We start from the raw sequence: 13,692 nt of genomic DNA, 5'->3' as shown, positions 1-13,692 counted from the left end.
CTCTGGTTCCCGAGAGGGAGCGTGGGTTCGAACCCCACACCTGACAAACGAAAACAATTTTTTCTTTTTTAATATAAAATTAAGCAAACAAATTTAATATAAAGCAATATGTTTTTGCTCTATCACTCAAAATATTTATACTACTTGTATTTTAATGGAAATTACACACACACACTAAAATAAAATGTTTACAAATGGTTTCGTGTAAGTGCATTGTATTTATACTGACATTAGCACGCCAACTTTAAGAACACTTCTAACAGAGAAACCAGTTATGATCTGCAACTTGTTAAGTGCCAAATTGCTTTCTCTCCTAGACAAAGTAGATATTCCACTCTCTTAGCACAGCTACTCGGGCTCACCGCGATATGCGTCACCAGCCACCAACTCCGTGCATTGAAATTCTCGCTGCTTCACCGCTTCGCCACTATCGCAGTCAACCAATTTTAGACAGTCTTTCGGCAACATTCGCGAAGTCAAGATCAAGTTAGAGTGAGCGCTCTTCTGTTAGAGATTTAAGTGAAATTTTTCATTTTAATTCACGCTTTATACGTCGTTAGTCCATTTCGGTAATGATCGGCGACGAGTTCGGAAATCAAATTTCTTACTGACAAGTTCGGAAATCAAATTTCTTTCTGTGGAGATTTCGGCTGAGATTTGCTAATTTTCAATTATTTCATTTTCTAACTGATTTTATAGTTTTTATGAAAATCGCGTCAATTTTAACGGTAGCGTTACGAACTGCGAATAATTCGATATCATCTTTGTAAGTGTGTTTCATATCAACCACTCCGATAAGTGTGTGCGACTGATAACGGTGAAGTTATTGGCCCATACCGTACCCGAACCAAGTGCTCATACATACATACGCCAACATATTTCAATCAATTTCAAGTGTAGGAAACTTATCACATCAAAAGAGAAAAAATAACGCTTTTACCAATCAACAAAAACAACAACAACAGTAACATCAATAATGTACGTGAGCCGGTTGCCGAAGTTGTCCCTTCTCTTATTGGCATTTGCAGCCAGCCTAGACTATGGTAAGATCACTGAAGAACAAAATAAAAACAATACTTACTTACAGGTACATATATGTACATATGTTTATATAGATATGTACATATTTACATACATACATAAGTATGTAGATAGCATGTCTTAAGCGTCGTTCATTATCAGCATTCGCACTTTTGCGCAAAACGAAAATATCTCGATATTTGTACAACAGTTTGTGGATGTTTCGTGATATCTTCTGACGTCTGCGACCAAATTTGAATTGCAAAGTGTTCGCAGAATTCTTACTTTGACTGCATTCAGTTGTGTCTGCTACTCTTACTTTGATCTTTCTACGGAGTCTCATTTGCTTTTTCTGTCTGTGTGAGGAAGTAGAAGTGACTTAGCCAGTCTTGCAAGAGGCTTGTGAATAAACCATAAAATATACAATTTATATTTATATTTACATACATATGTACATACATATGAATTTTAAAAAGTACGTTAACATTGCTCGCTTTTACGTTATTTTGAACGTGTTTTAAAGAGAACAATGAATATTGAGTATCTATTTATATCTGGTGGTTCTTTTTAATTTTTTGTTATTAATTTTTTAGGGTATTGATAATACAATGAATAACAACGCAATTTTAAGTATTTTTAAAATTGTTTACATAAATAAGGAAATAGGCTTCCCCAAATATTAAATTAACTACAGTGGTGTTCACCTAAATAAGAACAAAATTATTTATTTTTCATATGCTTTTACCATTTTATCAGTGAATGATTTTTAAAAGCAGTTATAGGGCACCTTTTAAAATTTTTCAAATATTAAGGAAACGCCACACAAGTTTGATGTCAAACATTTTCTATTGGACGAATTAGTAAACTTTAGTTCGAGAAGACTACACGAAATGTTTAGAGCAGGGCATTAGGGAAACAATCGAGGATGCCTTGTGCACTTGTCCCGTATTGGCAAGACTACGCTGTAGGCATCTGGGGTACCCACGGTATGATACCCTAGAGGAGGTATCGATAGTGAGAGTCTGTTAAAATTCGCGTCAAGCGCAGGCATCCTAAAGTATGATTACTCCTCTTGGACACAGCAACTTAACTCCATCTGGTGGAGCAAATGACCAAAACTGGTCTTTGCGTGACTTATTGGTTTACGAAATTAACATAACCTAACTTATTAGGAATCCTGTCACGATTTTTTCCAAATTTTTTCCCGAAAAGCAGATATCGGCATTATCTTTCATTGAAATTTTTTTCTCATAATTAAAAGTATAACTCAAACTTCTCATCAGTGTTTTGAGACCTTGAAAAATGAAGACCACCGGATTATATATTTATATATTAAATTAAAAAAATTCAAGGACATTGTCCAATACACCAAACAACTTCACTACATTTAGTCGCAAATTTAATGATTAGATAAATACAGCAAATTAATTATGTTGATAAGACACGCTTTAGACATTTTATCACAACTTTATTAATAATAAGTGATTCATGGGAATTCTGCCAAGTGCATGTGTAGGTAGATATGTAAAACAACGGTGATACTCACAAACATGTTTATGAAAAATACAAAGCTTTCATTGACATTAAATTAGCGTCAGCAACACCAACAAACTAATACAATTATTACTTTCATTTGCCTTTTTTCTTTGCCAACAAAGCCCTATCAGTGACAACAGTGTCAACGGCGGCAGCTAAACGCGCGAAACAGGTGTTTTACATACATTCATACATACCAACAAACAAACGCTAGTAAAAGGTTCCCTGTGGGAAATTCACGAATGCCGTGTTCCTTCTTAATTAATCTTTCGAAAAACTTAGTCGCAAGTCTGATGTGATTTCTTATAGTTTGTAATAGCGTTTTATAAATGTTAATGCTTATATAGTGATGCCATCACTAAAATATTTCAAAATTATTATAAATAATTACAACAAAAGGTTTTTGTATTGCCCCTAATCGTGTAAAGCGTTCTCGTTAGTATTCCTACCAAGTCGAAAGCTTTTGCATTAATTTGTTGTTAATTACTAATTGAGAAATCAGTTAATTGTAGATTTTATGTGGGAATTGGATAAATTAGATATTAATAACTTAAAATTTATTTAATTGCTGAATTAAAAGTTTGTTTGGACATTATATAATTTAATATTTTCATATTAAATTTCCGTGCTAAATGTCTAAATTAAGTTTGGATAGGTTAGAGGACTGATAGAAGATCGCACGAGGACTGCTATATATAGTCCTTTTTGGAGCCATAGAAAAGAAGAACTCATGTGTTCGTACTTATAAGACTTAGTAGGCAATACAAATCAATAATTCAGGCGTTTAATTTTCACTTCCGCAAGTTCGGTGGTATCTCTGAAGATATGCACTCCCAAAAGTTTAAGTCTTGACCTCCCAAAACCAATGGTCAGTTAAAAGACTCACAACTAGGGAGAGCCTAGCCTTATTGAGAGCAAAGATCTAGTGATCCTCCTGCTATCGATCCAGGACCAAAAGGCTTTACGACAGCGCTGGCCAAGCTGACCAAGCTTCTGCGAAGACCAGCCTACTAGTGATAGACCACAAGAGGATACGGGAGCACCGACCCGCCTCCGCTCTACTATCTGAGAGAATGGTCACTTCTCTGAAGGAGGCAGCACTCTCGAGCATCAGATCCCCTGTACCTTAATGGTTAATGGCTGTGTAAATTAAAAACAAGAAAATTTTATACAAACAAAAAATAAACATTAAGCACATGTTTTCAATAAAATAATATTATTGATACTGTAAATGCATATCTTCATTTACCACACAATATTACACCTTTCCGCCAAGGTGTACTACTAGTCCCGAATAACAAATTAAGGGTCCTACGGGGTAAGCATATAGTATTTACTTACACATGTACCCACTTGCGCCGACCATGACGACAAAATTCGCAACTTTTTTTCATTGGGCAATATTTTCGTCAACAATTATTCAGTTCATTGCAAAAAGTTGATAAAGAATGCAAAAATTGCGGCCAATTTTATATTGTTGGCTCGCCTATCCATTTAACACATACATTCATACAGACATGTGTACAAATTGTGGGCTTAAAAGAAAATAAAAGCTTCGCAGACAATAATCAACACAAAGCCTTAAGTCGCAAGCGAATAAAAATACCCTAAATACTTTGTTGCTGTTGTGCATACGAAATGATATTAACGACGGCGCTCGAGTAGGACTATCCAATGCAAATCGAAGTAAGCTCCAATACACAGGCTTGCAATCTATTGAATTTGATTGACATTTGCAAACGCATTTACCACGCGAGTATTGAAAATGCGAACATGAACTCTAAAAACTCATTACTCCACATTGTCAAAACTACGAGAAGTTAAAATAGTTCGGTTATGCTGGCTTTGTACGTTCATACATATTTTCCATGTAAAATTAAGTAATAATATTAACATTTGAAAGTATTATTCTCGCAATAATTTAGCTTTAAACGGGTTTTCAAATAAACATATTTTCAAATATAAACTCTTGAAATTTTAATTAATGTTATTCTTGAAAAATGTAGCCAAAGAATATTATAAAAAGCCATACGCCCTTTTGAACCTCTAAAAACTAAATAATAATTAGTACTGTACCTAATTGGTAACTTATTTATATGGAACACCAAAACTGTTAAATTTTGACTTATTTCATATTAAATATACGCGCGTGCAGAGCATATTGATACATGTGGCAGTAAGCGATGGGTTGTTGTTTTTGTTTTGGCCGGCTTCGGCACTATTTATAACAAATATGGGACAATAGTATGCCAATTGATAGCGATCAAAAAAGTATTTTAATGTAGGGCGCCAAATAAACAGTTCGTGCAAATGTGATTTTGAACTTGAAAGAAGTTGAGAAAACATGTTTGCCATTTGTGTGGATGTAAATAAGTAAGTGTATAGTACAACAAATACAAACGTAATTACAAATAAAATTAATACAAGTTTTGCAATTTTGAAGGTTCGTAGATCGTCGATAAGAAAGATCAAGGTCATTTGACGCCGACACCTACAAATGTTTGCGTTAATATTTAGTACCGTTAAATTTTCTTTGAACGACTAGATAACTACTCCGGCCAGCTACAATTAAAGCAGTTACGCATGAGCTTTCCATGCACTTTCATGCGTACATAATAATACGCAGGCTTGTTTGTATGTTTACCATATCGCCTAAGGTAAATATGCTCGTGTTTATTACTTCACACAACAAAAACAGCAGGTGCTCGTCATTCTGGCGACCGGTAGCAGAATTTGCATAGAACTTCTCGGAAAAATTTCAATTAACGCAAAAAATCATGCAAATACACACACGACTAAGTATGTGTGTGGGTGTTTGTGAGATAAACAGGCGTTTGTACACAAACTTTGTTTGATTATCATAAATTTACTGGGAGTTGTAAAGTTAAAACATGCTAAAAAATGCTGCGCGTAAAATGACTACATACCCATCATATACAATATACTATATAGTACATACATACATATGTACTTGTATATCTACATACATTAGTAAAATATTTAAAAAGTTGAATGCGGAGAGAACGCACCTACAAATATACAAACGTATGCAACTTAAGGTGAATCTTCATACTCGACGTCCTGGTCAAACATATTAAACTAAAAATGCTACCTCCAGCTATCGAGTTAGGGGTTATATGGCCTTCCCCATTCAATCCATTTCAAATTCCTCCATTAAATAAAGTAATTTCCTTATCGTCAGGAGTAACAGTTACATGGGTTCATCGCAGTTTAATAGGAGGTAATCACTCACAAGCTACACAAGGGAATTGAACTAGATAGAAAATGCTTTCAAAGTGGACCTTTTGAGATGAGCTTCAGCTCCTTCAGCGAATTTTATTTTATCTCTTAGATCGACTGAAAAGGGTTCCGTTAATTGTTGACTTTGCATGTCCAACTCATAAACCCACGTCTCATCGACAGCTATAATGCTCTCCATGAATGTCGGATGGGAATTCGTCCGATCAAGCATGACCAAAGACTCTTTTTGAAAAAAATTAGCTATATCGGGACGAGTCGAGCAAGATCGCGTTTCATACCCAAAATATCCACCAAAATCATTCGAAAGCACTCGCGACAGATGTCTAGATCTCTTGCCATCTCTCTAACGCTTCACTGTTTACTATTTTCATCGGTTGAAGAGGTCGAAGAGCGTCCAGAACGAGGAATGACTTCAACGATCTCTCGACCGTTTTTGAAGGCTATCTACCACAGGAAGACTTGTGTTTTTAATAAGTCTTTTCCAATATTCACAACGATTCCGCACACGAAATTTGTTTAGAAATACAAAATTTGATTCAAATTCTTTGTTCCATATTTTTAACCCTTGCAAAAATCACAACGCTCCACTGAGGTGAACCGATTTAAGCAGCTGCTGTAAAAAAAACTGGTTGACAGATCCTACCAAATTGGCAAAATATATTTTTTCGAAATATCATTTACCCGGGGAATTAATTTACCAATTTCCGGGTGTTTTTTGTCGCAATATATTATACAGATGCCACCAAAATTTTATATCTTTTAACAGTTTCGGAATTAGTCCATAATTGAACTAGCATTTTAAGTTTATTTCGAAGTAGCGGAGGATTGATATGTATCAGACTAAAATGTAACTTTTCTTGATGGAATCAAGAATAGACGTTTGGGTTTTTGGTTGGACTAAAACCATTTCAAAATACATATTACATTATACAACTGGGTAATTAAAATGTAAATATCTATAATTAAAATGTAAATATCTATGCTACATTACATACATACTTAACAAAATTGACTATATTTTACCTTATCATTACTTTGAGTAATATTTTGTTTCATCCGTTTCAGCTAACCTAAGTCCCATTGACGAAGCTTCTCGCCGATCGGAGCTGAGCGATCTAAATAAACTGCCTACAAAACGTGATCCGGGTTGGGAGGTAAGGAATAATTAATATTCCATATAATAATGTAGAAATTTTTGTAATGTAAAAATTCGCTTTTATCGGATTTATAATCTAGACCTATAATATATGGTTTTATATTACAATTGTCATTAAGAAATGAACTCTTCAGGTGCAAAATCAAAATAAACCTTTGCTAAATAGCAATCTTTAACTTTTCATGCCGTTTTGATCATCTGTAAACCATTCAAGCGACAACCGTTAATAAGATGTATGAACCAAAACTTGATCTGTCAGATTATCTCCATTGCGATTTGTGATGCCTGTATTTTTCTGTTTTTTTTTTTTTCTCGGCATGCCAACCACAAAAGTACAAATTCCAACGTGATTCCCGTCTCCAAATACTAATTGATTCACACATTCATGCGTACATACATACTCGTATTTATGATATACTTACCTGTTGGCAGGGGAATTCGGCTGATGACGAAACGAATTCTACGCGGCTCTTTCGAATGAGTCACGCGCAAATTAAATTAGGCTTCGTAGAATCTACAATGAATTGATTTAGCAAACGTAATCCGCATACACATATGTACTTAATATATACTTACTACAAACACACATATGTATGTACATATATTTGACTTGTTGCGCTTGACACAGTAGTTGAAAGTAATCCAAAATTATCTAATTCATATGGAAATGAGGGTGAGCTTATCCACTAAAGCGATTGCGATGGCACGTCTAGCTGAGCACTACAATTTTTTATTTTGCGATTTTTGACATTACGAGTACTGTGACAATAAATCACCCAATAGAAAGTCACGTTCGTTTTTGCATTGTTTTTTATATCTGTGTGCATGTGTATACATATGTGTCTACATATATGATATATACATGCATATATGATATATTGATATAAACACTTTTTAGAAGAAAGAGAAAAAAATCACTAATTTTTCAGAATGAACGTAATTGCTACTGAGTAATACTCGAATTCTGCAGTAATCCGGTTTCGTTTTAGCCTTGCAAGTTTCATAACGCTGCCTTAATACATAGTTCATTTGAAAACCGTTTTTGTGGAATTCAAAACATTCTAGACACAATAATTGCATCCAATGCAGCGATAGATTGCAAGCACAATGTGCAGACACACATACATATGTATTTATGTTAGTGATTATACTTGGTAAATGCACAGATTATTTCTCCTGTCTTGAATGCTGCAAACAGTCATAAATATATTTTTATACTTATGTATATATGTACATACATATGTATACTCTTCTTTAAGCCAGAAATGTCATACTTGTGATTCACAAACTTTCCACTTAATTTTTCGAAAGCCTAAATTCTTCCAAACACATGCATCGGTATATATTATACATATAATATGCACCCTTAAGCATACAATACCTATAAATAATTTAATTAACCTGTGGAAAAAAAATCAGTTTTTTCTGTGGTTAGCCAATATTGTTGTTGTTGTAAATATTTTAAAAGTGCGTGCATTTTGCGCGAGACACTCTGAAATTATCACATTTATTTCAGGAAAGTCGTACTGCCCCTTTTTATATATTAACATATGTGTGCGTTAATCGTAATATTCTTTTTAAGCCGATACCTTCGCTCCTTTAAACGATGTTCGCACTATTTTTAAACGACTTTCTGCTTAATTTATTTTCATGTTGTTCATTAATTGCTCTTTGTTCGAGAGAGACCCCCACTTGTCATATTGATAAAATCAGTTACAACCTTAAATGAAGATCGGGTTGCGTATGCTTCCTTATTCGTCCGATTTTGCCCACTATTCGAAAGTTCCAAAAATAAAACACGTATATGTAAAATTTGCGTAATAAATCTCTGATTGGGGGTATATTTTAAATATATTGTATAATATTCACACATACATATACATTAGGGTGTGTCATTCTGAGGCAACCTTTTTTTCAACTGAAAAACAGGCTTTTTCGAATGTCAAGAATCGATTCTTAATCGACTTCGACTACTGAAGATCACTTCCGAAAAATCGATTATTTTACGAGAAAACTCGATTCTCGAGTAGAATCCGAATCGAGTTTACCATCCCAACTGGCAGCCATCGCGTGCACACATAATAACCCCCGCAGAATAACCACCACAAAAAAATTGATATTAATATTACGAGCTCATCTTTTGAGTGACTTTTTTTCACATTTTCGAAAGTTTTTAGCCTGTTTTTCAGTTGAAAAAAAAGGTTGCCTCAGAATAACGCACCCTAATATATGTACATATATACATAAGTATATGTTACTGGATTTAAATTATTCTGTGGAATATTTAATAAATAACATTTTTACTTGAATTATTAATTTATTAGCTTTGAGATTAATTTCCGTTGCCGGTTGAGATAATTAGTTTTTCTAATAAATCGTTTTGTTTTAGCTTATTTTTATATTATAGCTAAATAACTTTTTACTATGAAATACATATAATGGGTTGTCAAAAAAGTCTTGCGGTATTTTTATTGGATTTTTTTTATTGAAATTGAAATGAATTTTTGATGACTCATGCCCAGCTCTTGACCGATGCTACGGCTGCTACTATGCCGGTCTCTTTCGACCAATTCAGCGATTTTATCGCAATTTTTGACGACAGGCTTCCTATTAATCAAATAGGTGCATAGTGGTTTGGTATGAGAAAAATAATCGCTCACAGCTTTTATCGTCGTTAAAAAATTAATGTCCTCCGAAGGTCGATAAATCGACGATTTTTTCGAAACAAAAATATAACTTTTGGCTAAAATTCAGTACCACTGCCTCCTAGCGGACATAAACTTAGGGGTTATATACAGTTAGAAGTTCGAAAAAAGCGAATTTTACAGATTTTTTTCTGAGAAAAGGTTTAAAGTTATTGATCCAAAAATTTTTACACATATTATATCTATATCTGTATCTTTTAACTGGATTTTAAGACTTAGTAATAGTAAAAACATTTATTTGGAATGGAACTACAGCTGATCTCCGGGAGCTCCTCTCAAAGAAGACGTCTTAAAGGAATTAAATATAGGATAGGAAATCAAAGAAATAAGAAAAATAAAATTTTTTGACAAAATGGCGGTTTCTCAAAAAAAAAAAATCGATTTATTACCAAAATTTTTGCCATAAATTATTTATAAAAAAAATTTATGGACGAAAAAAAATCTTCTATTAATTACTAAAATATAGTTATATTTAAGAAGCTTATGTTAAAATTTGTGACTAATCGGTTTAGCCGTTTTGGTCGATTATGTCCCTGAGCATTAAAAATCACTTAAGATTGCCTACACGCTCCACATTATCGCGAAGAAATAAAAAACAACATTTTCTTAGATTTAAATGCATAAATATCATATATTCATAATTCTCTTTACAGCCAAAGCCCGAAACAGCCAGTTTCAAGCACTACGATGAGGACTCAATTCGTATAGTAACCGATCTGAGTGAGGATCAAAGGCTCAAGTACGATGTGGAGGTGTTGGAGGTGCGCGATGTTAATAAAGAGACTGCAGAGCTAGAGGAGCGCTTTAGGTAGAATGCCAATACTCATTTAAAAATAACGAGAGCCTTGATAAATTATTCGTATTTGCAGGGGGCCAGCCATCAAAATGGACACGGATAATTTTGTTGCGGAAAATATAGAAGTGAATGCGGAGGATGTTGGTACCAAACAGAAAGTTCAAGTCGTAAATGCCAATGGCACCGATAGTGCTGCTATTATTGATAAAGACCTTGACGGCGACGATGATGATGATGATGACGATAATGAAAGCGACGCTAAGCACAGTCACATGATACTCACGATGGTGCTGGTGTTCGTGGCGTTGTTTTCGATATCGCTATATGTGGCGCTTGTCGTCTGGCGCTCGTACCTTGAGTAAGTATAATGCCTTAAAGTCAAACTTACCCACGCCTAACAAATAAAAGTTGTGCGGACGAGTATGCTTCATAAATATGCAATTAAATTCCTATTTAATTGATTCGATGCCTTTCGCTCTGTTATGAATTATCTTTAATTTTTGCTTGTAATTCGTTTCTTATAATTTATTCTGTATTTGCGCTTCTAGACGACGCTATGCGATGCGCGAGTTGCTTGTCAACGACGAAGATGACTTCTATCTGCCGAGCAGTGTGACTGCTGACCGCCGTTGGTGATTTGGAGAAACTCAATCGTTTACAGACTCGTGGACTTAATTTTAAATTCAATAAACTGTACAAAGAAACTGTCATCGCCGGGCATTTCGCGCTGCAGTGCGAGATCTTCACTTAGTTCGTAGCTAATTGCCATTAATTTCATTTAATTTAATTCAGCACAAGTTTTCGCCGTAACTCTACGCCATGATACATGTACATACATATGTATGTACATATGTGTGTCTGTATAAATTAATCTTAATGCGGTGTGCGCGGTTGCAACAAGTCACACAACCAAACCAGATTGCCTTCCTGAGTGGGACCGGGTGAGTGTCGTGACCAAAACAAACTAGAACTGTTGCAAAAGAGGAAAGTGCGGAGGAGGAAAAGTGAATGAGAGGAAGTCGTAGCTGCAAAACGCTGCTAAATCTGACAAATTTTATTTACTGACAAATTTTATGCGCGACTTTCCAACAACTAGTCTATTTACCGTTGCAAAAATTATGGTTATTATTAGTTTCGATGAATATTGGTGCAATATTAAGCGTTAAGTTGGGCATTTTACTTCCATTTCATGGAAGGCGGTAATTGCGGCAATTACATGTACTAGTAATAGTTTATACTCGTATGCATAAGAAATTTGTGGAATTTAAGTTTTTTGTACAAAATAAGTTCGATCGCAGTGCTAAATATTTAGTCTCATCATACATAAACCCATAGTATTTATGAATGGATGAGTATTATATGATATACATATGTATGTACATATATGTATACATACTTTACATGAGTATTTCATAAAGTGAGCTTAGTTGTAGCACTTAGTTGGAAGTAATTGTTAAGCTGTGATATTGATTTAGAACTAATAAGATTTCTCATTTTTCCATGTCACAAATTGTTTTCAAATCCACAAATGATAGTTTTAATGAATTCTAATAAGATTTCATAGGAATCACTAAACTACTTTTCACAACAATAAACTACATAGCGGGCAATTACACATATACGAGTATATTCCAAACGTGCTTTAACGAAGGTAATACATACATACATATGCATATATAATATACATATGTATGTACCTAAGTAAGCATATTCGTGTGTAAATAGTTGTTTCGGGATTCTCACAGAAATAATTAGTGCTTTCATTTATAGCAAGTTTAAGCGTATATGTATGTAGATATGTAACAGAAATATTAATTTTAAAATTATACAATTTATGTCAATATATCTTTACAAATAAAATTTGAAATATACTATTTTATAGTAAACCAATTCAATTTTAAATTATTCTTGTTTTTTTATATTAAAAGAAATATAACTTTACTCAATATCGTTCAAACCGGATTGCAGAATAAAATGTAATGCCTTTGGAATTTATTTAGTCTACTAAAAACATACGCTGGGTACTCGCACATGTTTATATTCTATGGGTATTCTATGGTGGTATAATATTGGACTGGATATTTTAGTATTTTAATAAGTACCTTATATTTTGTATCGGAACATAGTATTCTCTTGATAATTAGACTAAGTGACATTGAAAAAATCCGTATCTCTATGTCTATCCCAGAACAGGGTATATTAAGTTTGCCACGAGGTTTGTAAAACCCTGAAAAAAACGTCGGAGACCCTATAAAATACAATACATAAAAGATCAGTGTGACGAACTGAGTCGTTTTAGTCATGTCCATTTGTCTATCCATCAATTTGAATTACGCGAATTATTCCCTCAATTTTTGAAATATCGATCTGAAATTTTGCATATGTTCTTTCCTCTCTAAAAAGTTGCTCATTTGTCTGAACCACCGATATCGGGTTACTACAGCATATATGTATGAAAAATCGATTTTTTTTGTTGCATTATCGGATATTACTATATACTGTATAAATATATATATAATGTATATTCTCTTAAATTTTGAAATCAAAAATCAAATTATAACGATCGCTACAGCGTTTCTTGTAGAAAGGGAACAGAGTGGGGAACTCCAACCTTTAAACGCGTTTTTCTTAGAATGGTGTTTTTCAAAACGGTTTCCACTCTTAAAGATATCTAGTTCCAATTTGAAGAGAATATTTCTAACGTAATTCTTTATCGCGCTATGGAAACTTTTTTTTGAAATCTTTCTATTATTTTTACGAAAAAAATGCCAAATTCGATACTTTTTGTTCAAATTGCCGTTATTTTGTCAAATTTTAAAAGAAAAAAAGTTTCCATAGCGCGATAGCGACTTTCCTACAGATGAATAATATTTTTGAAATTTTTGTTTTAGATCAATATTGCGGCCGTAATCGTGGACATCGTACAGGACCTTTTTTATGAGTCATTTTAACATTTTTCTAAACTATTAACCCCCAATAAATAAACATAAAAATATCATTTTGTATTCGTCATGAATGCATTTATTTATCAAAACAACGGATTTCAACATTGAAAAATAAATCGCGAAAATCAGTGATTTTTCGAAGGGTCACACTGAGACGATCCCTTAAAATGAAGTCTTTATATGCAGTTTTTTATTTGACAAGATATATTCATCAAATTTGACATGGATTATTGCCCAAGAAATTTTATAATAATAAAATTTTTTTTTCAGAAA

The 13,692-nt window shown here is 33.6% G+C and overlaps 1 protein-coding gene across 2 annotated transcripts; it reads left to right on the top strand.

The window, feature by feature from the left end:
• The first annotated feature begins 450 nt into the window (after positions 1 to 450).
• LOC120781345 lies at positions 451 to 12,311 on the top strand. Of its 2 annotated transcripts, XM_040113549.1 has the most exons (6): positions 451 to 569; positions 700 to 1,043; positions 6,883 to 6,971; positions 10,332 to 10,486; positions 10,548 to 10,832; positions 11,023 to 11,116. In XM_040113549.1, the coding sequence occupies exons 2-6, from the start codon at positions 977 to 979 to the stop codon at positions 11,108 to 11,110; spliced, it is 684 nt and encodes a 227-aa protein (XP_039969483.1). In that variant the 5' UTR covers positions 451 to 569; positions 700 to 976; the 3' UTR covers positions 11,111 to 11,116. The 2 variants fall into 2 exon arrangements, with proteins under 2 accessions (XP_039969483.1, XP_039969484.1); XM_040113550.1 differs by having other exon boundaries at positions 452 to 1,043; positions 11,023 to 12,311.
• Positions 12,312 to 13,692: the final 1,381 nt, after the last annotated feature.

This window comes from Bactrocera tryoni, unplaced genomic scaffold, assembly GCF_016617805.1.
Source record: "Bactrocera tryoni isolate S06 unplaced genomic scaffold, CSIRO_BtryS06_freeze2 scaffold_64, whole genome shotgun sequence".
In the NCBI taxonomy this organism is placed as follows: domain Eukaryota; kingdom Metazoa; phylum Arthropoda; class Insecta; order Diptera; family Tephritidae; genus Bactrocera; species Bactrocera tryoni.
The sequence above is the reverse complement of the archived record's forward strand: the minus strand, read 5'-3'. Positions and strand labels throughout refer to the sequence as shown.